At 57.9% G+C, this 22,291-nt stretch overlaps 2 protein-coding genes across 4 annotated transcripts in view; one reads left to right on the forward strand and one right to left on the reverse strand.

Moving 5' to 3' along the window:
• Window positions 1-474: 474 nt before the first annotated feature.
• Window positions 475-4,652, reverse strand: LOC102455774 (nuclear cap-binding protein subunit 2). Its single transcript, XM_075917645.1, has 4 exons — window positions 4,494-4,652; window positions 2,960-3,141; window positions 2,467-2,605; window positions 475-1,197 (listed from the first exon to the last, which is right to left on the reverse strand). Exons 1-4 carry the CDS (start codon window positions 4,578-4,580, stop codon window positions 1,099-1,101), a joined length of 507 nt encoding a protein of 168 aa, XP_075773760.1. The 5' UTR covers window positions 4,581-4,652; the 3' UTR covers window positions 475-1,098.
• A 172-nt stretch (window positions 4,653-4,824) lies between these two features.
• Window positions 4,825-22,291, forward strand: part of TEX11 (testis expressed 11) — a 213,286-nt gene continuing 195,819 nt past the window's right edge. For 2 of the 3 annotated variants that reach the window (XM_075917646.2, XM_075917649.2), the window contains exon 1: window positions 4,827-4,994. The gene's annotated coding sequence lies outside the window, so the exon portion shown is untranslated. Of the gene's footprint in view, window positions 4,995-22,291 lie in introns of all 3 variants that reach the window. The other variant, XM_075917648.2, reaches the window with a different exon arrangement.

The following is a 22,291-nucleotide window of genomic DNA, read 5'->3' on the forward strand; positions in this document are numbered from 1 at the left end:
AACTGTTACAGCACCTCATTATGCAGGAATGCGTTACAGGAACTGTATGCTAGGGTAATTTCCCTTTCTCCAGCTGGAGGACTCAAGAAAGAGCAGTATGCCCTGCAGCTCCTGCTTCTTGGTCTGGCCCCATGATGCTTCATGTGCTCTATGCTACAGGACTTGGCACTACGATGGCAGAAAATGGGGAAACTTCCTGGCATTCACTGATGCAGGGAACTGAGGACTAATTTCGCATCTTAGTACACACAGCAAAGTGTAACTTTACTGGTGATTTCACGAGGTGACAAACCCGCTACTAGCACAGAGTGCAATGGGAAGACAAATGAGGCCAGCACCAAAAGGAAGACCCAGATCACAGCAAACAGGACGACTGCCCCACTGTGGTCAGAGAGCAGCCGACATGCCAACAGGTTGTGTCCCCCAAAAGCCCTGCCACATGCCCAATGGCAATGAAGCGCAAACTGCAGCAGGTACAGGACTTAATGTTTATTTAAAAAACCCAGACACAAACAAAACCACATTGTAATAGTGACGCTCTGCAACAGCAGGCAGCATCACAGATACAGCAAAGACTAAGGCTCTGCAGGGCTTACTGAGCAAAGGGTCCAGAGTTCAGACAAGCACTTGCAAGTGGCCAGTAAGATCTTGCTTTGCTTCCCTAATTTATATCAGGAATGATGCTTTACAGAGGCAAACAAGATTGTAAATTACATATTTTAAACTCCTCCCTCTGTCCCAGAGCTGCACAAGCAGAAAGGCGGGCTTTGATGGCTGTTGTATTTCTCAGAAATCTGTGCTCGAGAGCAACCACAGCTGCAATGACAACTTGGAGGCAGAAGTCTGAGCGGGACATGTCTCACTTATTCTTAGTGAGAAATTCTGCAGCGCTGGCCACTCTATTTTCTTGCTGCCCTGTATCACAATAGATCAGCCATTCCAGCCCAGGAGAGATGAGAAATGAACAAATGTTGAACAGCCAGTCTCGTATTGCCTTTTGCTGGAACCTGGCTCCAATCACACCCCCATCCAAAGAGTGAGGCCAGAGCTAGCTGCAGAGGCTCACCATCCCTCTAGGTACTGGGATAGATTAGTCATTTAGTAGATTACGGTCTGGTGATTGGTTTTCTGCATCTGAATGATTTTGCCAAAGCCACCTCTTCCCACATCATAGTCTGTCCGGTATTCGTCTCGCACCTGGGGCAAAGCAGTAACACAAATCAGCATCTGCACCTGGCTAGACAGAGACATGCTAGGCACCCTCTTCGCATACATTGGTGGTGGGCTGAAGCTCAGATTACAAGCCTTTGCAAGCCCTTAAAATACCTTGCAAAGGAACCATTACCAAGGAGACTGATGGGAAGACCTGACTTTTCTAATGGCGGGGCCATCATTAGACATAATGAAGCAGCAGAGAAGGGCCAAATTCTGTTTGGTTTTGCTTTGCAGTTCATCTTTATGAATCGCCAAAGCCTGAACCTAAAGCTTTGTTCCTCTGGAAATCTGGGAAGAAATTTTAATCTTCTCATAGGCATCATTTGATGATTAAACTAGCTTTAGAACCACACCATCCCCATTATGATCCTGTTTCTCACTCCCCACCTTGATTGCTACACCCTTTTGAGAACACTATCTTGAGAAGTGAGCAAAGCGGTTTGTTTTGGGCCATAGGGAGCTTGGAATGTAGTTTCAAAAGGCATTAAGTACCATGCTCCTACTCTAGTGATCTTAAAATAATTTTAGACTGGCTTCAGTTCATTACTGGGTCTGCCATGGATGACTGCCTTTGTACTAAGGATGTGAATGAATAGTCGGTTAATCTAGTTGGCTACTCGCATTCTGTCCCCGTTGCCTCTGTATCTGAAGCAGCAAGGGGAGGGAGAAGCAGGAGCTGGTGCCACCTGCTTCGGCCCCCCATACCCCACACTGCTGCCTCTGTCCCAGCCCCCCGTGGACAGGGGCTGCTGCTGGAGCAGCCTCTGTCGCTGGCCAGCCTGGGTTGCTGCAGACAGAGATTGCTCTGGGGCAGCCTCCACTGCCTCCTACTCTCCCAGTAGCCTCTGTCCACAGGGAGCTTGGACCCTTGCAGACAGGACTGTTGCAATCCTGCACTGCTGCTTCTGTATCAGAGGGAGCAGTGCAGGGTGGCAAGCAGCCAGCCCACAAGGGGAGCTGGTTTTTAAACAGTTTCTCCTCGCAGACTGGCTCCCTCCTGGCACCCTGCACTGCTGCCTCTGATACAGAGGCAGAAGCGCAGAGTGGCAGGGGGCTCCCTCAGAGTGGGGCCAGATTGCATGGCTGCCGGCCCTTCCCCCCACGGACTATAAAATAGTCAACTAACCGCTAAGAATTCAATTAACCGACAGCTAACATCCCTACTTTGCACTGGATCGGCCAAAGGTAGCTCCACCCATCACCCAGTCCCAAGGAAGGCTGGCTCAGTGCTGAAGCTAGTATTTTCTTTACCTGTCCTCCAGACTTTCCTCTCCCATATTGTCGTCCCTCCTTAAACCCTGCATCCCAGTCAGTCCTGATGATCCGATCATCCAGTCGGGTGCCATTGATATACCTCATTGCATGCTCAGCATCTGCTCTTGTATAATACCTGGAATTTGTTATAAGGAAGACTCAAAGTGTTGTTCAGCTTGTCAATGCCAGCTGCATACAGGGAATGAGAGAAATGACTATATCCACAGCAATGTCAGTGACTGAGGCAGGATGGTAGAGAAATAGCAGACCCTGTGAAGGAGGGAAACTGTTTGGTACTGTGAATGAAAGCTCACAATTTTCATGTTTGCTCACATATCACAGGAGCATTCCCAGCTCCTCCAGAGAGGCCAGATATGCTCTGTAACATGCTGATGTTCAACAGAACTGAGGGGATATAATCCACCCAGGATGCGATTAATCAAAAAGCAGTGGCAGAAAAATTATGGCAACAGAAAACGGAAAAGGATACTCCACGAAGCAGAAGCCACAAGGGGTTTTCTTGACCTTGTCTAACCCCATGACAATCCTCTTAACATCTCCGCATTTGGAGAAGAGCTCCTGGATCTGCTCCTCAGTGGTGTAAAAGGACAGGTTGCCCACATACAGTGTGGAAGAGAGCTTCAGGGCCTTATCCTGTAGGTATCGGCTACCCTGAGAGCACAACAAACAGTAAATGGAAACAGCAACCTACTGTTCAGGGAATGCCTGACCCACTGGTTGTGAAACTGCTACTTCTGCCTGTTTGAGAACCTCCCCCTCCTACTCCAGCAATGAAGTGCAAGATGGCAATCATGGCAAAGGGCATGGGCACTTCTGCCTCCCTCAGGTTTGGGTACTGCACCCTGCCATCTCCTGGGCTGCCATCAGCACCTCAGGACCTGCCCCCTGGCGCTGTGCATCCTGTCCCCCGCCGGTGCTGTACACCCATGTGCCCACCCCCCGGTCCTGTGCTCATCCCCTCAGGCTGCCGCTACGCACCCCTGCCCCCAGCCCTTGGCACTGTGCACCCTGCCCCCACCCCTCAGGCCCCGCCCCCTGGCGCTGTGCACCCTGCCCCCACCCCTCAGGCCCCGCCCCCTGGCGCTGTGCACCCTGCCCCCACCCCTCAGGCCCCGCCCCCTGGCGCTGTGCACCCTGCCCCCACCCCTCAGGCCCCGCCCCCTGGCGCTGTGCACCCTGCCCCCACCCCTCAGGCCCCGCCCCCTGGCGCTGTGCACCCTGCCCCCACCCCTCAGGCCCCGCCCCCTGGCGCTGTGCACCCTGCCCCCACCCCTCAGGCCCCGCCCCCTGGCGCTGTGCACCTGCCCCCACCCCTCAGGCCCCGCCCCCTGGCGCAGTGCACCTGCCCCCACCCCTCAGGCCCCGCCCCCTGGCGCAGTGCACCCTGCCCCCACCCCTCAGGCCCCCCCCCCCCCGGCGCAGTGCACCTGCCCCCACCCCTCAGGCCCCGCCCCCGGGCGCAGTGCACCTGCCCCCACCCCTCAGGCCCCGCCCCCTGGCGCAGTGCACCCTGCCCCACCCCTCAGGCCCCACCCCCTGGCGCAATGCACCTGCCCCCACCCCTCAGGCCCCGCCCCCTGGCGCAGTGCACCTGCCCCCACCCCTCAGGCCCCGCCCCCTGGCGCAGTGCACCTGCCCCCACCCCTCAGGCCCCGCCCCCTGGCGCTGTGCACCTGCCCCCACCCCTCAGGCCCCGCCCCCTGGCGCAGTGCACCCTGCCCCACCCCTCAGGCCCCGCCCCCTGGCGCAGTGCACCTGCCCCCACCCCTCAGGCCCCGCCCCCTGGCGCAGTGTACCTGCCCCCACCCCTCAGGCCCCTCCCCCTGGCGCTGTGCACCCTGCCCCCACCCCTCAGGCCCCGCCCCCTGGCGCTGTGCACCCTGCCCCCACCCCTCAGGCCCCGCCCCCTGGCGCTGTGCACCCTGCCCCCACCCCTCAGGCCCCGCCCCCTGGCGCAGTGCACCTGCCCCCACCCCTCAGGCTCGGGCCCGGCCTGCGCGCACCCGGAAGTGCTGGTCGCGGTACTGGCTGATCTCGCAGTAGGAGTCGCTGCTGAGGCCGCCCAGCGTGGCGCTCAGCGCCCCCGACATCCCGGCCCGGGACCCGGAACCTTCCAGAAGCAGCACGGGGCCGCCTAGCCGGGAAGGGAAGCGCCGAGCAGCCCATTGGCTAAGCGCCTGCTACTCACCGCGAGGGGGCCGGGCCTACAACCCCATTGGTGAGGGGCCGCGGTATGCGTGCGTCACGTCACGGCAAGCCAATCAGCGCGCTAGGCTCGGCCGCCGCTAGCAATAAAATGGTGGCGAGGCACCGCCCACCTCTCGCGCTGGGTCTCTGGGAGCTGTAGTTGTCTGGCTCGCGGGAGGGTGCGCGCGCAGCACGATTTATCCCAGCATACTCCGCGGCGCGAGACGCCGCCTGCTTGGGCGGGAAACGGTGCCTGGCTGAGGTGGCGCGAGGCGAGTGTCGCTGCCCGTGACAGGAACCCTGCCCGTCGGCGGCAGGTGACCGTGCGTCCCCGGCGGGGCTCGTAGCCCGCCATTGTATGCGCGGAGGTCGCCTTCCTCGCCGGCCTCCCCCGGGAGCGCGGGCTGCGGCCGTGAGGGGCTCGGCGCTCGTCGCCTGGGAGCGCTTCTGGGGTGACCCGCCCTCGGGGGAGGCCAGGGGAAGCTGTGCCCGCTGCTGGGAGGGACAGGGTGCTGAGGGGTGTGGAGTGGGGGGGGGGTGTCAGGAGTAGCAGTGGCCCTGGGCAGGGTGCTGAGGGGTGTGGAGTGGGGGGGGGGGTGTCAGGAGTAGCAGTGGCCCTGGGCAGGGTGCTGAGGGGTGTGGAGTGGGGGGGGGGGTGTCAGGAGTAGCAGTGGCCCTGGGCAGGGTGCTGAGGGGTGTGGCGGGGGGGGGGGTGTGAGGAGTAGCAGTGGCCCTGGGCAGGGCGCTGAGGGGTGTGGAGTGGGGGGGGGGGTGTCAGGAGTAGCAGTGGCCCTGGGCAGGGCGCTGAGGGGTGTGGAGTGGGGGTGTGTGTCAGGAGTAGCAGTGGCCCTGGGCAGGGCGCTGAGGGGTGTGGAGTGGGGGGGGGGGGTGTCAGGAGTAGCAGTGGCCCTGGGCAGGGTGCTGAGGGGTGTGGCGTGGGGGGGGGGGGTGTCAGGAGTAGCAGTGGCCCTGGGCAGGGTGCTGAGGGGTGTGGAGTGGGGGGGGGGGTGTCAGGAGTAGCAGTGGCCCTGGGCAGGGTGCTGAGGGGTGTGGAGTGGGGGGGGGGGTGTCAGGAGTAGCAGTGGCCCTGGGCAGGGCGCTGAGGGGTGTGGAGTGGGGGGGGGTGTCAGGAGTAGCAGTGGCCCTGGGCAGGGTGCTGAGGGGTGTGGAGTGGGGGTGTGTGTCAGGAGTAGCAGTGGCCCTGGGCAGGGCGCTGAGGGGTGTGGAGTGGGGGTGTGTGTCAGGAGTAGCAGTGGCCCTGGGCAGGGCGCTGAGGGGTGTGGAGTGGGGGGGGGGGGTGTCAGGAGTAGCAGTGGCCCTGGGCAGGGTGCTGAGGGGTGTGGAGTGGGGGGGGGGGTGTCAGGAGTAGCAGTGGCCCTGGGCAGGGCGCTGAGGGGTGTGGAGTGGGGGGGGGTGTCAGGAGTAGCAGTGGCCCTGGGCAGGGCGCTGAGGGGTGTGGAGTGGGGGGGGGTGTCAGGAGTAGCAGTGGCCCTGGGCAGGGTGCTGAGGGGTGTGGAGTGGGGGGGGGGTGTCAGGAGTAGCAGTGGCCCTGGGCAGGGCGCTGAGGGGTGTGGAGTGGGGGGGGGGGTGTCAGGAGTAGCAGTGGCCCTGGGCAGGGCGCTGAGGGGTGTGGAGTGGGGGGGGGGTGTCAGGAGTAGCAGTGCCCCTGGGCAGGGTGCTGAGGGGTGTGGAGTGGGGGGGTGTGTCAGGAGTAGCAGTGGCCCTGGGCAGGGCGCTGAGGGGTGTGGAGTGGGGGGGGGGGTGTCAGGAGTAGCAGTGGCCCTGGGCAGGGCGCTGAGGGGTGTGGAGTGGGGGGGGGGTGTCAGGAGTAGCAGTGGCCCTGGGCAGGGCGCTGAGGGGTGTGGAGTGGGGGGGGGGTGTCAGGAGTAGCAGTGGCCCTGGGCAGGGTGCTGAGGGGTGTGGAGTGGGGGGGGGGGTGTCAGGAGTAGCAGTGGCCCTGGGCAGGGCGCTGAGGGGTGTGGAGTGGGGGGGGGGTGTCAGGAGTAGCAGTGGCCCTGGGCAGGGTGCTGAGGGGTGTGGAGTGGGGGGGGGGTGTCAGGAGTAGCAGTGGCCCTGGGCACGGTGCTGAGGGGTGTGGAGTGGGGGGGCATGTCAGGAGTAGCAGTGGCCCTGGGCAGGGCGCTGAGGGGTGTGGAGTGGGGGGGGGGTGTCAGGAGTAGCAGTGGCCCTGGGCAGGGCGCTGAGGGGTGTGGAGTGGGGGGGGGGGTGTCAGGAGTAGCAGTGGCCCTGGGCAGGGCGCTGAGGGGTGTGGAGTGGGGGGGGGGTGTCAGGAGTAGCAGTGGCCCTGGGCAGGGCGCTGAGGGGTGTGGAGTGGGGGGGGGGGTGTCAGGAGTAGCAGTGGCCCTGGGCAGAGCGCTGAGGGGTGTGGAGTGGGGGGGGTGTCAGGAGTAGCAGTGGCCCTGGGCAGGGTGCTGAGGGGTGTGGAGTGGGGGGGTGTCAGGAGTAGCAGTGGCCCTGGGCAGGGTGCTGAGGGGTGTGGAGTGGGGGGGGTGTCAGGAGTAGCAGTGGCCCTGGGCAGGGTGCTGAGGGGTGTGGAGTGGGGGGGGGGGTGTCAGGAGTAGCAGTGGCCCTGGGCAGGGTGCTGAGGGGTGTGGAGTGGGGGGGGGTGTCAGGAGTAGCAGTGGCCCTGGGCAGGGCGCTGAGGGGTGTGGAGTGGGGGGGGTCAGGAGTAGCAGTGGCCCTGGGCAGGGTGCTGAGGGGTGTGGAGTGGGGGGGTCAGGAGTAGCAGTGGCCCTGGGCAGGGCGCTGAGGGGTGTGGAGTGGGGGGTGTCAGGAGTAGCAGTGGCCCTGGGCAGGGTGCTGAGGGGTGTGGAGTGGGGGGGTGTCAGGAGTAGCAGTGGCCCTGGGCAGGGTGCTGAGGGGTGTGGAGTGGGGGGGGGGTGTCAGGAGTAGCAGTGGCCCTGGGCAGAGCGCTGAGGGGTGTGGAGTGGGGGGGGGGGGGTGTCAGGAGTAGCAGTGGCCCTGGGCAGGGCGCTTAGGGGTGTGGAGTGGGGGGGTGTCAGGAGTAGCAGTGGCCCTGGGCAGGGTGCTGAGGGGTGTGGCGTGGGGGGGGGTGTCAGGAGTAGCAGTGGCCCTGGGCAGGGCGCTGAGGGGTGTGGAGTGGGGGGGTGTGTCAGGAGTAGCAGTGGCCCTGGGCAGGGTGCTGAGGGGTGTGGAGTGGGGGGGTGTCAGGAGTAGCAGTGGCCCTGGGCAGGGTGCTGAGGGGTGTGGAGTGGGGGGGTGTCAGGAGTAGCAGTGGCCCTGGGCAGGGTGCTGAGGGGTGTGGAGTGGGGGGGGGGTGTCAGGAGTAGCAGTGGCCCTGGGCAGGGTGCTGAGGGGTGTGGAGTGGGGGGGGGGTCAGGAGTAGCAGTGGCCCTGGGCAGGGCGCTGAGGGGTGTGGAGTGGGGGTGTGTGTCAGGAGTAGCAGTGGCCCTGGGCAGGGTGCTGAGGGGTGTGGAGTGGGGGGGGTCAGGAGTAGCAGTGGCCCTGGGCAGGGTGCTGAGGGGTGTGGAGTGGGGGGGTGTCAGGAGTAGCAGTGGCCCTGGGCAGGGTGCTGAGGGGTGTGGAGTGGGGGGGGGGGCGATGTCAGGAGTAGCAGTGGCCCTGGGCAGGGTGCTGAGGGGTGTGGAGTGGGGGGGGGGTGTCAGGAGTAGCAGTGGCCCTGGGCAGAGCGCTGAGGGGTGTGGAGTGGGGGGGGGGTGTCAGGAGTAGCAGTGGCCCTGGGCAGGGCGCTTAGGGGTGTGGAGTGGGGGGGTGTCAGGAGTAGCAGTGGCCCTGGGCAGGGTGCTGAGGGGTGTGGCGTGGGGGGGGGGTGTCAGGAGTAGCAGTGGCCCTGGGCAGGGCGCTGAGGGGTGTGGAGTGGGGGGGTGTGTCAGGAGTAGCAGTGGCCCTGGGCAGGGTGCTGAGGGGTGTGGAGTGGGGGGGTGTCAGGAGTAGCAGTGGCCCTGGGCAGGGTGCTGAGGGGTGTGGAGTGGGGGGGGGGGTGTCAGGAGTAGCAGTGGCCCTGGGCAGAGCGCTGAGGGGTGTGGAGTGGGGGGGGGTGTCAGGAGTAGCAGTGGCCCTGGGCAGGGCGCTTAGGGGTGTGGAGTGGGGGGGTGTCAGGAGTAGCAGTGGCCCTGGGCAGGGTGCTGAGGGGTGTGGAGTGGGGGGGGTGTCAGGAGTAGCAGTGGCCCTGGGCAGGGCGCTGAGGGGTGTGGAGTGGGGGGGGGGGTGTCAGGAGTAGCAGTGGCCCTGGGCAGGGTGCTGAGGGGTGTGGAGTGGGGGGGGGGTGTCAGGAGTAGCAGTGGCCCTGGGCAGGGTGCTGAGGGGTGTGGAGTGGGGGGGGGGTGTCAGGAGTAGCAGTGGCCCTGGGCAGGGCGCTTAGGGGTGTGGAGTGGGGGGGGTGTCAGGAGTAGCAGTGGCCCTGGGCAGGGTGCTGAGGGGTGTGGAGTGGGGGGGGTGTCAGGAGTAGCAGTGGCCCTGGGCAGGGTGCTGAGGGGTGTGGAGTGGGGGGGGGGGTGTCAGGAGTAGCAGTGGCCCTGGGCAGGGTGCTGAGGGGTGTGGAGTGGGGCGGGGGATGTCAGGAGTAGCAGTGGCCCTGGGCAGGGTGCTGAGGGGTGTGGCGTGGGGGGGGGGTGTCAGGAGTAGCAGTGGCCCTGGGCAGGGTGCTGAGGGGTGTGGAGTGGGGGGGGGGTGTCAGGAGTAGCAGTGGCCCTGGGCAGGGTGCTGAGGGGTGTGGAGTGGGGGGTGTCAGGAGTAGCAGTGGCCCTGGGCAGAGTGCTGAGGGGTGTGGAGTGGGGGGGGTCAGGAGTAGCAGTGGCCCTGGGCAGGGCGCTGAGGGGTGTGGAGTGGGGGGGGGTCAGGAGTAGCAGTGGCCCTGGGCAGGGTGCTGAGGGGTGTGGCGGGGGGGGGGGCTGTCAGGAGTAGCAGTGGCCCTGGGCAGGGTGCTGAGGGGTGTGGAGTGGGGGGGGGGGGCGATGTCAGGAGTAGCAGTGGCCCTGGGCAGGGTGCTGAGGGGTGTGGAGTGGGGGGGGTGTCAGGAGTAGCAGTGGCCCTGGGCAGGGTGCTGAGGGGTGTGGAGTGGGGGGGGGAGGTGTCAGGAGTAGTAGTGGCCCTGGGCAGGGTGCTGAGGGGTGTGGAGTGGGGGGGGGTCAGGAGTAGCAGTGGCCCTGGGCAGGGCGCTGAGGGGTGTGGAGTGGGGGGGGGTGTCAGGAGTAGCAGTGCCCCTGGGCAGGGTGCTGAGGGGTGTGGAGTGGGGGGGTGTCAGGAGTAGCAGTGGCCCTGGGCAGGGTGCTGAGGGGTGTGGCGTGGGGGGGGGGTGTCAGGAGTAGCAGTGGCCCTGGGCAGGGCGCTGAGGGGTGTGGAGTGGGGGGGTGTGTCAGGAGTAGCAGTGGCCCTGGGCAGGGTGCTGAGGGGTGTGGAGTGGGGGGGTGTCAGGAGTAGCAGTGGCCCTGGGCAGGGTGCTGAGGGGTGTGGAGTGGGGGGGGGGGTGTCAGGAGTAGCAGTGGCCCTGGGCAGAGCGCTGAGGGGTGTGGAGTGGGGGGGGGTGTCAGGAGTAGCAGTGGCCCTGGGCAGGGCGCTTAGGGGTGTGGAGTGGGGGGGTGTCAGGAGTAGCAGTGGCCCTGGGCAGGGTGCTGAGGGGTGTGGAGTGGGGGGGGTGTCAGGAGTAGCAGTGGCCCTGGGCAGGGCGCTGAGGGGTGTGGAGTGGGGGGGGGGGTGTCAGGAGTAGCAGTGGCCCTGGGCAGGGTGCTGAGGGGTGTGGAGTGGGGGGGGGGTGTCAGGAGTAGCAGTGGCCCTGGGCAGGGTGCTGAGGGGTGTGGAGTGGGGGGGGGGTGTCAGGAGTAGCAGTGGCCCTGGGCAGGGCGCTTAGGGGTGTGGAGTGGGGGGGGTGTCAGGAGTAGCAGTGGCCCTGGGCAGGGTGCTGAGGGGTGTGGAGTGGGGGGGGTGTCAGGAGTAGCAGTGGCCCTGGGCAGGGTGCTGAGGGGTGTGGAGTGGGGGGGGGGGTGTCAGGAGTAGCAGTGGCCCTGGGCAGGGTGCTGAGGGGTGTGGAGTGGGGCGGGGGATGTCAGGAGTAGCAGTGGCCCTGGGCAGGGTGCTGAGGGGTGTGGCGTGGGGGGGGGGGTGTCAGGAGTAGCAGTGGCCCTGGGCAGGGTGCTGAGGGGTGTGGAGTGGGGGGGGGTGTCAGGAGTAGCAGTGGCCCTGGGCAGGGTGCTGAGGGGTGTGGAGTGGGGGGTGTCAGGAGTAGCAGTGGCCCTGGGCAGAGTGCTGAGGGGTGTGGAGTGGGGGGGGTCAGGAGTAGCAGTGGCCCTGGGCAGGGCGCTGAGGGGTGTGGAGTGGGGGGGGGTCAGGAGTAGCAGTGGCCCTGGGCAGGGTGCTGAGGGGTGTGGCGGGGGGGGGGCTGTCAGGAGTAGCAGTGGCCCTGGGCAGGGTGCTGAGGGGTGTGGAGTGGGGGGGGGGGGCGATGTCAGGAGTAGCAGTGGCCCTGGGCAGGGTGCTGAGGGGTGTGGAGTGGGGGGGGTGTCAGGAGTAGCAGTGGCCCTGGGCAGGGTGCTGAGGGGTGTGGAGTGGGGGGGGGAGGTGTCAGGAGTAGTAGTGGCCCTGGGCAGGGTGCTGAGGGGTGTGGAGTGGGGGGGGTCAGGAGTAGCAGTGGCCCTGGGCAGGGCGCTGAGGGGTGTGGAGTGGGGGGGGGGGTGTCAGGAGTAGCAGTGCCCCTGGGCAGGGTGCTGAGGGGTGTGGCGTGGGGGGGGGTGTCAGGAGTAGCAGTGGCCCTGGGCAGGGCGCTGCGGGGTGTGGAGTGGGGGGGGGTCAGGAGTAGCAGTGGCCCTGGGCAGGGTGCTGAGGGGTGTGGCGTGGAGGGGGGTCAGGAGTAGCAGTGGCCCTGGGCAGGGCGCTGAGGGGTGTGGCGTGGGGGGGGTCAGGAGTAGCAGTGGCCCTGGGCAGGGTGCTGAGGGGTGTGGCGTGGGGGGGGGGGTGTCAGGAGTAGCAGTGGCCCTGGGCAGGGTGCTGAGGGGTGTGGAGTGGGGGGGGGGATGTCAGGAGTAGCAGTGGCCCTGGGCAGGGTGCTGAGGGGTGTGGAGTGGGGGGGGGTGTCAGGAGTAGCAGTGGCCCTGGGCAGGGTGCTGAGGGGTGTGGAGTGGGGGGGTGTCAGGAGTAGCAGTGGCCCTGGGCAGGGTGCTGAGGGGTATGGAGTGGGGGGGTGTCAGGAGTAGCAGTGGCCCTGGGCAGGGTGCTGAGGGGTGTGGAGTGGGGGGGTGTCAGGAGTAGCAGTGGCCCTGGGCAGGGTGCTGAGGGGTGTGGAGTTGGGGGGGTGTCAGGAGTAGCAGTGGCCCTGGGCAGGGTGCTGAGGGGTGTGGAGTGGGGGGGTGTCAGGAGTAGCAGTGGCCCTGGGCAGGGTGCTGAGGGGTGTGGAGTGGGGAGGGTGTCAGGAGTAGCAGTGGCCCTGGGCAGGGTGCTGAGGGGTGTGGAGTGGGGGGGTGTCAGGAGTAGCAGTGGCCCTGGGCAGGGCGCTGAGGGGTGTGGAGTGGGGGGGGGGTGTCAGGAGTAGCAGTGGCCCTGGGCAGGGCGCTGAGGGGTGTGGAGTGGGGGGGGGTGTCAGGAGTAGCAGTGGCCCTGGGCAGGGTGCTGAGGGGTGTGGAGTGGGGGGGGGGTCAGGAGTAGCAGTGGCCCTGGGCAGGGTGCTGAGGGGTGTGGCGTGGGGGGGGTCAGGAGTAGCAGTGGCCCTGGGCAGGGTGCTGAGGGGTGTGGCGTGGGGGGGTCAGGAGTAGCAGTGGCCCTGGGCAGGGTGCTGAGGGGTGTGGAGTGGGGGGGGTGTCAGGAGTAGCAGTGGCCCTGGGCAGGGTGCTGAGGGGTGTGGAGTGGGGGGGGGGTCAGGAGTAGCAGTGGCCCTGGGCAGGGCGCTGAGGGGTGTGGAGTGGGGGTGTGTGTCAGGAGTAGCAGTGGCCCTGGGCAGGGTGCTGAGGGGTGTGGAGTGGGGGGGGGGGATGTCAGGAGTAGCAGTGGCCCTGGGCAGGGCGCTTAGGGGTGTGGAGTGGGGGGGGTGTCAGGAGTAGCAGTGGCCCTGGGCAGGGTGCTGAGGGGTGTGGAGTGGGGGGGGGTGTCAGGAGTAGCAGTGGCCCTGGGCAGGGTGCTGAGGGGTGTGGAGTGGGGGGGGGGGATGTCAGGAGTAGCAGTGGCCCTGGGCAGGGCGCTTAGGGGTGTGGAGTGGGGGGGGTGTCAGGAGTAGCAGTGGCCCTGGGCAGGGTGCTGAGGGGTGTGGAGTGGGGGGGGGTGTCAGGAGTAGCAGTGGCCCTGGGCAGGGTGCTGAGGGGTGTGGAGTGGGGGGGGGGTGTCAGGAGTAGCAGTGGCCCTGGGCAGGGCGCTGAGGGGTGTGGAGTGGGGGGGTGTCAGGAGTAGCAGTGGCCCTGGGCAGGGTGCTGAGGGGTGTGGAGTGGGGGGGGTGTCAGGAGTAGCAGTGGCCCTGGGCAGGGCGCTGAGGGGTGTGGAGTGGGGGGGGTGTCAGGAGTAGCAGTGGCCCTGGGCAGGGCGCTGAGGGGTGTGGAGTGGGGGGGGTGTCAGGAGTAGCAGTGGCCCTGGGCAGGGTGCTGAGGGGTGTGGAGTGGGGGGGGTGGGGGTGTCAGGAGTAGCAGTGGCCCTGGGCAGGGTGCCCAGGATGAGTGGGGTGGTTAGGAGAAACACTCCACAATTGGGGTGGGTTGGGCAGAGCTGGGGGTGAAAACACTGGGCACCTGGGCTGGATGCTTGGAGGAGTGGTGGCTTGGAGCAGCACTTTGCACCTAAGCTGGATGCGGGGGTGGGGTTGAGGGGGATACTGGAAGAAGTGCTGTGCCCTTGGGTTGGGTGGCAGGGGACAGAGTGCGGATGGGGGAGAGGCCAGGAGATGCACCTTGTTGTGTTCCCAGGGTGCTCTGTTCTTTCCTTTGAGTTTGGATGTCAGATGTGCCCATGCAGGAAACCTGGCTACCTACAACCAGCAGCACACAGCTGGTCTGAATCAATTTAGCTGTGCGCCAGCACAGCCATTTTCTCCAAGGTTGTAACATATTCAGAAAGGGACAATAAAAATGATTAGAGGTTTGGAGTAGGGACGTTAAAATGTATGTATAACTGCTGGAATTTCCAGCAGTTACACATGGGATGGCAGGTGGCTCTCTGGGAGGCAACTTTTAAGCCAGCTCCCTGCACATACCAGCTCCCACCTGCTGGCCTGTGTTTCTTCTTCTGTGTCAGGCTGTGTCTAGACTACACAGTTCTTCCGGAAAAAGCTACGCAAATTGCAAATCACAGTTTGCGTATCTTTTTCTGGCAGAGGCTTTTCTGACATTTGGCCCATCTAACCTGGGTCAAATGTTGGGGGAAAGCCCTTTTTTTGGAACATTTCTCCTTCCTTGTAAAACAAGGTTTACAGGGATGCCAAAAAAAATCTGTTCTTCTGAAAATATTTGGAAAAGCAGACGTGTTCCTTGGATGTGGCAGAGTTTTTCATCCCGGAAAAACTCTGCAGTCTAGTCGTACCCTCAGAGGCAACAGTGCAGAGCAGCAGGCTACTCCCTAGGAGTTGGTATGTGCCGGGAGTTGGCATAGAATGGTGTTCCTAGTGTCTGTCAGAATGTGGGAATGGGCAACGGGAGAGATCATGTGGTGATTACCTGTCCTGGTCATTCCCTCTAGGGCACCTGGCTTTGGCTATTGTTAGAGGACAGGATGCTGGTGTACATGGCCCTTTGGTCTGACCCCCAGCATGGCTGTTCTTTTGACAAGCACTGTACTCTAGCAAGTGAGCGAATGTGATCCTTGTTAAGGATGTCAACGTGTAGTTGACTATATGATTAACTGATAAACTTGGGTTTATTGGTAATCCTGTTGACTCCACCTCTTGCTGCCTCTGTATCAGAGGGAGGGGGGTGGGAGCTGGTTTTTAAGATAGCTTTCCATGAGCACTGGATCCCATGGAACTGCCTGCTCCTCCCACTCCCGTGTTGCTGCCTCTGACGGAACATGTCTACACTAGGAAATTATTTTGAAATAACTAAATTTGACTTAACTCCTGGTTAGGGATATAATAGTGTAGTTGATTAACTGACAAGCATAAGAACATCAGAACGGCTGTACTGGGTCAGACCAAAAGTCCATCTAGCCCAGTAGTCTGTCTGCCAACAGTGGCCAGAACCGGGTGGACCGAAGACAATGATCAAGCGATTTGTCTCCTGCCATCCTTTTCCAGCCTCTGACAAAGAGGCCAACGAGACCATTTCTATCCCCTGGCTAATAGCCTTTTATGGACCTAACCTCCATGAAATTATCTAGCTTCTCTTTAAACTCTGTTATAGTCCTAGCCTTCACAGCCTCCTTTGGCAAGGAGTTCCACAGGTTACCTACACGCTGTGTGAAGAAGAACTTTCTTTTATTAGTTTTAAACCTACTACCCCTTAATTTCATTTGGTGTCCTCTAGTTCTTCTATTATGGGAATAAAGTTATTTATTAGTTTGCCTTCTCCACACCACTCATGATTTTATATACCTCTATCATATTCCCCCCTCAGACTCCTCTTTTCTAAACTGAAAGTCCCAGTCGTTTTAACCTCTCTTCATATGGGACCCGTTCCAAACCCCTAATCATTTTAGTTGCCCTTTTCTGAATCCTTTCCAAGGCCAAAATATCTTTTTTGAGGTGAGGAGACCACATCTGTACACAGTATTCAAGATGTGGGCATACCATAGTTTTATACAGGGGCAGTAAGATATTCTGTGTCTTATTTTCTATCCCTTTCTTAATAAATCCTAGCATCCTATTTGCCTTTTTGACCGCAACTGCATACTGTGGAAGTTTTCAGAGAACTATCCACGATAACTCTAAGGTCTCTTTCCTGATTTGTCATAGCCAAATTATCCCCCCATCATACTGTACGTATAGTTGGGGTTATTTTCCCTGCTGTGAATTACTTTACACTTATCCACATTAAATTTCACTTGCCATTTGTTGCCCAATCACTCAGTTTGGTGAGATCTTTTTGGAGACCCTCACAGTCTGATTCTGTCTTGATTATCCTAAACAGTTTGGTATCATCCCCAAACTTTACCACCTCACTGCTTACCCCTTTTTCTCCAGATCTTTTATGAATAAGTTGAACAGGATTGGTCCCAGGACTGACCCTTGGGGGACACCACTAGTTACCCCTCTCCATTCTGAAAATTTACCATTCCTACCCTTTGTTTCCTGTCTTTTAACCAGTTCTCAATCCAAGAAAGGACCTTTCCTCTTATCCCATGGCCATGTAATTTACACAAGAGCCTTTGGTGAGGGACCTTGTCAAAGGCTCTCTGAAAATCTAAGTATACTATATCTACTGGATCCCCCTTGTCTGCATGTTTGTTAACTGTTTAAAGAACTCGGGCTATGTGTACATTGGCATGATCTTGCGCAAATACTCTTTAACGCAAGAGTTTTTGCGTTACAGTATTTGCGCAAGAGAGCGTCTACACTGGCAGGTGCCTGTGCGCAAGAGATGTGCTTTTGTGCAAGAGCGTCCATGCCAGTGTAGACGCTCTCTTGCACAAGAAAGCTCCGATGGCCATTTTAACCATCAGGCTTTCTTGCGCAAGAAATTCATGTTGCCTGTCTACACTGGCCTCTTGCGCAAGAACAGTTATGCAAGAGGGCTTATTCCTGAGCAGGAGCATCATAGTTCTTGTGCAAGAAGCACTGATTGCACACATAAGAATGTCAGTGTTCTTACGTAAGAACTCCCCGCCAGTGTAGACAGGCAGCATGTTTTTGCGCAAAAGCAGCCGCTTTGGTGCAAGATCGCGCCCATGTAGACACAGCATAATAGATTAGTAAGACAGGATTTCCCTTTACAGAAACCATGTTGACTTTTGTCCAACTAATTATGTTCTTCTACATGCCTCACAATTTTATTCTTTACTATTATTTCGACTAATTTGCCCGGTACTGAAGTTAGACCTACCAGTCTGTAATTGCCAGGATTGCCTCTAGAGCCCTTTTTAAATATTGGTGTCACGTTAGCTACCTTCCAGTCATAAGGTATAGAAGCTGATTTAAAGGATAGGTTACAAACCACAGATAATAGTTCATCAATTTCCCATTTGAGTTCTTTTAGAACCCTTGGGTCAATGCCATCCAGTCCCGGTGATTTGTTCACGTTAAGTTTTTCGATTTGTTCCAAAACCTCCTCTAATGACACTTCAATCCGGGACAGTTCCTCAGATTCATTACCCACAAAGGACGGTGCAGATTTGGGAATCTCCCTAACGTCCTCAACCGTGAAGACTGAAGCAGAGAAATCATTTAGTTTATCCGCAATGGCTTTATCGTCCTTGATTGCTTTTTTTATATCTTGATCATCTAAGGGACCCACTGGTTTTTTAGCAGGCTTCCTGCTTCTAATGTACTTAAAAAACATTTTGGTGTTTATTTTTGAGTTTTTGACTAGCTGTTCCTCAAAATCTCTTTTTGCTTTTCTTAGTACATTTTTAAACTTGATTTGACAGTATTTATGTTCCTTTCTATTTATCTCACTAGGATTGGACTTCCACTTCTTAAAAGATGCCTTTTTGTCCCTCACTGATTCTTTTACATGGTCGTTAAGCCACGGTGACTCTTTTTTAGGTCTCTTGCTATGTTTTTTAATTTGGGGTATACATTTAAGTTGGGCCTCTATTATGGTGTCTTTAAAAAGTTTCCATGCAGCTTGCAGGGATTTGGCTCTAGTCATTGTGCCTTTTAATTTCTGTTTAACTCACCTCCTCATTTTTGTGTAATTCCCTTTTTTGAAATTAAATGCCAGAGTGCTTGACTGCTGAGGTGTTCTTCCCATCACAGGAATGTTAAATGGTCACTATTCCCAAGCGGTCCTGTGACTGTTATCTCCTGGACCTGATCCTGCGCTCCACTCAGGACTAAATCGAGAATTGCGTCTCCTCCTGTGGGTTCCTGTACCAGCTGCTCCAAGAAGCAGTCATTTAAGCCATTGGGAAATTTTATCTCTGCTTCTCTTCCTGAGGTGACATGTATCCAGTCAAAATGGGGATAATTAAAATCCCCCATTATTATAGAGTTCTCTATTTTGGTAGTCTCTCTAATCTCACTCAGCATTTCAAGTCAGTATCGCTGTCCTGGTCAGGTGGTCGATAATATAACCCTACTGCTAATTTCTTATTATTGGAGCATGGAGTTACTATCCATAGCGATTCTATTGAACATGTTGATTCACTTAATATTTTTATTTCATTTGATTCTACATTCTCTTTCACATACAGTGCCACTCCGCCACCCACCTGGCCTGCTCTATGCTTCTGATATATTTTATATCCTGGTATGATTGTGTCCCACAGATTTTTCTCATTCCACCAGGTTTCAGTGATGCCTATTATATCAATCTCCTCCTTTAATACGAGGTACTCTAGTTCACTATCTTATTAGTCAGACTCCTAGCATTTGTGTAGAAGCACTTTACACATTTGTCTGCCCTTCCCTGATGCATTGGATTCCTTTATATGAGGTTGTTTGTCTGCTCTGGCTCATGATTTGTCCTCTCTCCTCCTTTCTTTCTGACTACAGCTTAGAGAATCTCTATCAATGGATTCTCCTCTAAGGGAAGTCTCCATCTGATTTACGTGCATCTCCACACCAATTGGCTTTCCCCCATCTCTTAGTTTAAAAACTGCTCTACGGCCTTTTTAATGTTTAGTGCCAGCAGTCTGGTTCCACCCTGGTTTAGGTGGAACCCATCCTTCCTGTATAGGCTCCCCCTCTCCCAAAAGTGTCCCCAGTTCCTAATAAATCCAACCCCCTCTTCCCTACACTATCGTCTCATCCACACCTTGAGAGACTGAAGCTCTGCCTGCCTACCTGGCCCTGCGCGTGGAACTGGAAGCATTTCCGAGAATGCTACCATAGAGGTCCTGGATTTCAGTTTCTTTCCTAGCAACCTAAATTTGGCCTCCAGGACTTCTCTCCTACCTTTTCCTATGTCATTGGTACCTACATGTACCACGACCACTGGCGGCTCCGCAGAACTAACATAAGTCTATCTAGATGCCTCGAGAGATCTGCTACCTTCGCACCAGGCAGGCAAGTGACCATACGGTTCTCCCGGTCATCACAAACTCAACTATCTATGTTTCTAACGATCGAATCACCCACTACTAACACCTGCCTCTTCCTAACAACCGGCGTTCCCTCACCCTCAGAGGTATCCTCAGTGTGAGAGGATACCGCAACATCCTCTGGAAGGAGGGTCCCAACTACGGGATGGTTTCCCTCAGTTCCCATTGAATGCTCTGTTCCCTTGAGACTTTCATCCTCTTTAAGAGCACTGGGGCTCTCAGACTGGAGGTGGGACAGTATTACAGTGTCCCGGAAAGTCTCATCAACATAGCTCGCTACCGCCCTTAGCTCCTCCAGTTCAGCCACCCTGGCCTCTAAAGCATGAACTTGGTCTCTGAGGGTCAGGAGCTCCTTGCAACGGGTGCACACATACGCCATGGCAAAAACGTATAGGCGAATGCTATAGACTACACTCATTTTCCTCTCCCCACCCTTTGGCAGTAAATTTTTTAGCAGGCTGGCCAGTAGCTTGGCTCAGTCCTGGCTTGCGCTTACCCCTGCTGTAGCTCTGCGTTTAAATTGTATTAGGAGCTGGGCAGGCAGGCAGCCTGGCTCAGTTATGGCTTGTGCCAGGTCCGGGAGCTCTGACCCCAGGGGCGGACTGGCTAGGATACCAGGAATTTCCTGGTGGGTAGTCCTCCTAAGGGCCGGATGGTGGCTGCTGAAGGAGGAGGGGGATTTGTGACGGGGAGCCGCAGCCCTACACTTTAAATTCCCCAACACTGCGCGCCAGCCATGTACATGGCACTGTGAGGCTGAAGGAGCGCATGCATGGTGTGCTCAAACGCTGCGCAACAGGTGAGAGGGGGGACGCCCGGGCGTGATGTGATGTCACGGCCCAGGACTTTAAAACCGCCCGGCCCAGCGTTGCACCGCGCTGCCCAGCTCCAGGTCCGGCATGTGGTCTGGTCTGGAGCCCCGGAAGCAGCTGGGGCCCGATCTTAGACTCCAGCTCCGCAAACTGGAAAGCAGAAGCCAGATAGGGGAGGGGAAAGGGGAAAAATAGGGGAAAGAGGTGGGAGAGGAAGGAGCTTGTGCTAGGAGATGAAAATGCCCTGGTGTTTGGGCTCCCCCTGGAGCGAGCACCCCAAACCCGAGGAAGCTGCACAAGCTGCATTTGTGCGCACACCCTCCCCAGACAAAAAAAGGGGGGGCAAAAAACCTAGAGCTGGCCCTGCACACAGAGAAAGGGGGAGGGGCACGCAGGAGTGATGTCAAAAGGGGAAGGCCCATTCTCAACCCATTTCCTGGGCCTGTTTTGATTGCCAGTAAGCCCGTCTGACCCCTTCTCTCCCCCCTCCTTCCCAACAGCCACCTGGCACTCCTGCCTGTTTGTTAGAGGCAGCAGCACAGGATGGCAGGCAGCTGATCTGTGTGTGAAGTTGTTTTTTAAACTGGCTCCCCTCATGGACCAGCTCCTCCCTGGCACCACCTGTGCTGCTGACTCTGTATCAGAGGCAACAATGCGGAGTGGCAGGTGGCTCTTCGGGAGTGAGGCCAGAGTGCACTGGCTGCCAGCTCCACCTCCTGCGGCCTGTAGAATAGTCGACTAACCAATAAGAATTCATTAAGGGTTACTTAACTATTCAATTAACTGATATTTAACATCCCTACTCCTGATTTTACAAAATTGAAGTAGCATATCCCCACTAAATTTTGTTGTAACTACATGTCATCGTAACAGATTTTTTATTATTATTCTCTTGCCCCCAAAGTATTCTTTGTACCTTAAAAAATAAAAAAATAACACATCGTTAGCTACCCAAAGTATTTTATTTCCACCACTGTTAAAAATCATACATAAGACATTGCTTCCCAAAATATTTTACTTCCTTCACTTCCGTCTTTTAGCCATTGTATTTGGTGGAAGTGACTAGACACAGTTACCCATGTCCAATTTAAAGAGCTAATAGCACAGTCATTGGCTAATCCAGGACATTCCTGCTGAGCCAATCATCAAGGCATGGGTGTGGCCTGGCACTAGTCTGTGTACCAATGGTTAGGAACCACTGCTCTGATGGGCAACCAATACTAGTGAGTGGTCTGCATGAGTGGCCCTCCATTTCAGTGGGTTGTAAGATTGACATCTAGTGGTGGGCAACGTGCAGCTTATTGGGGTTCCAGCTGCATCCTGTGGCTCTCTGTCCCCTTCCGCCATGTTCTCCCACACTGGAGCCCCACACTTACCTACTCCCCCTCCCTCTCAGTGCTTTTGGAGCACAATGAATCACCTGATTCATGCCCCATTCCCACTTTTCCAACTCCCTTCCAGATCTTGAACAGCTTCAAGTCAGCCAATTCAGAGTGCTCTGAAAGTGCTGGAAGGGAGGAGGAGGAGTGGGTAGGTGCCGCGCTCCAGTGTCCTGGTGCACAAGAGGTTTGGGGAAAAAAGGGGAAAGGGAGCTACAGGTGGAACACCAATGGACTATATGTGTCCTGTAGGTTGCCCATCACAGCTCTAAACACAAGAATCAAGAAATCCACAAAGAGCGTCGATTACTTTTGTAATATTTTATGTATGGTCTGTCTGTCTGTGTACTGGCCAACCTGATCAGTTTCTGATATCACTCCTGGGGAATTCTGTTCCAAATATTATAATTTTTGTGCACGGTATTTCCAAACTCTGCATATTGTATTTGTCAAGATTATTCAACATAATCACATCAGTTTCAATTATTTTTGGTCATTTACATCAAATTACATGCCAGCAACTATGTCTGTAACAATACAGGTAACAAACAGATTAATAGGCATATTAATTCAGAAATCTGAGTAATAATTAATTTAAACTACAATAACGAATCGTATTTCCGGCATGCCTGAGAACTAGTGCAAAGGCTTAAGGAATTCAAAGCTAAAAGAGGAACGGAGTGACAGGGAAGTAATTGTTGGGAATGAACATGGTGTGAACATGGAGGGTTCTTGGGTATAAGTGGGAAAAGTATGGAACAGATTTTTTGAGGGAGCTAGAAGCAGTCTTTGGGAGCTTTCCCCATGCAGATCCTGGCTGATGCCTAATCTCTCCCATTCTATCAGGCACATCTGTCACATGTGACCCTAAACCTGCATATGTCCTTGCCCCTACTGTCCACACATGTCCTTCCAGCCCTACTCAAGCACCTACGTAACTCATTCCCATGGGTCTATGTGTCCTACTCAGCCAGCTCCCTGTCCCTATGTGCTCCCACCCTTCCGTGACTCAGAGCAGCCCCATGCTGATGTCTGTTCATGTTCACTGTCTCCTGATCTGGCTTGCTAGATGCTGTGAAGGTGGGTGGGCTCTTTTTCTTCCCTCCCTCAAGGAGAGCTGCTACTCTGTTCTAGTGCCATAGCACCCTTTGGTGGGCAAAAGGCAGTACTGCAGCAACTTTCTGGCAGAAGCTTTTTTCTGCACTCAAAATTAAATATATTTATTGCTCATTAATTATATGCATGCAGTGGTGCAGAATTCCCCCAGGAGTGAGATATGAGATGAGCTAAAAATGGGAGAGTTAAAAATAGCCAGTCAGA

Source organism: Pelodiscus sinensis, chromosome 13, assembly GCF_052426305.1.
Source record: "Pelodiscus sinensis isolate ZL-2025 chromosome 13, ASM5242630v1, whole genome shotgun sequence".
NCBI classification, from domain to species: Eukaryota; Metazoa; Chordata; order Testudines; family Trionychidae; genus Pelodiscus; species Pelodiscus sinensis.

Bases quoted from the DNA above. Each gene is read 5' to 3' on its own strand.
- LOC102455774 (XM_075917645.1), bottom strand. From the start codon at position 4,580: ATGTCGGGGGCGCTGAGCGCCACGCTGGGCGGCCTCAGCAGCGACTCC. The intron at 3,142-4,493 runs GTGCGCGCAGGC...TTGTGCTCTCAG, and splicing joins ACCGCGACCAGCACTTCCGG to GGTAGCCGATACCTACAGGA. The intron at 2,606-2,959 runs GTATCCTTTTCC...AACAAATTCCAG, and splicing joins TGTGGCTTCTGCTTCGTGGA to GTATTATACAAGAGCAGATG.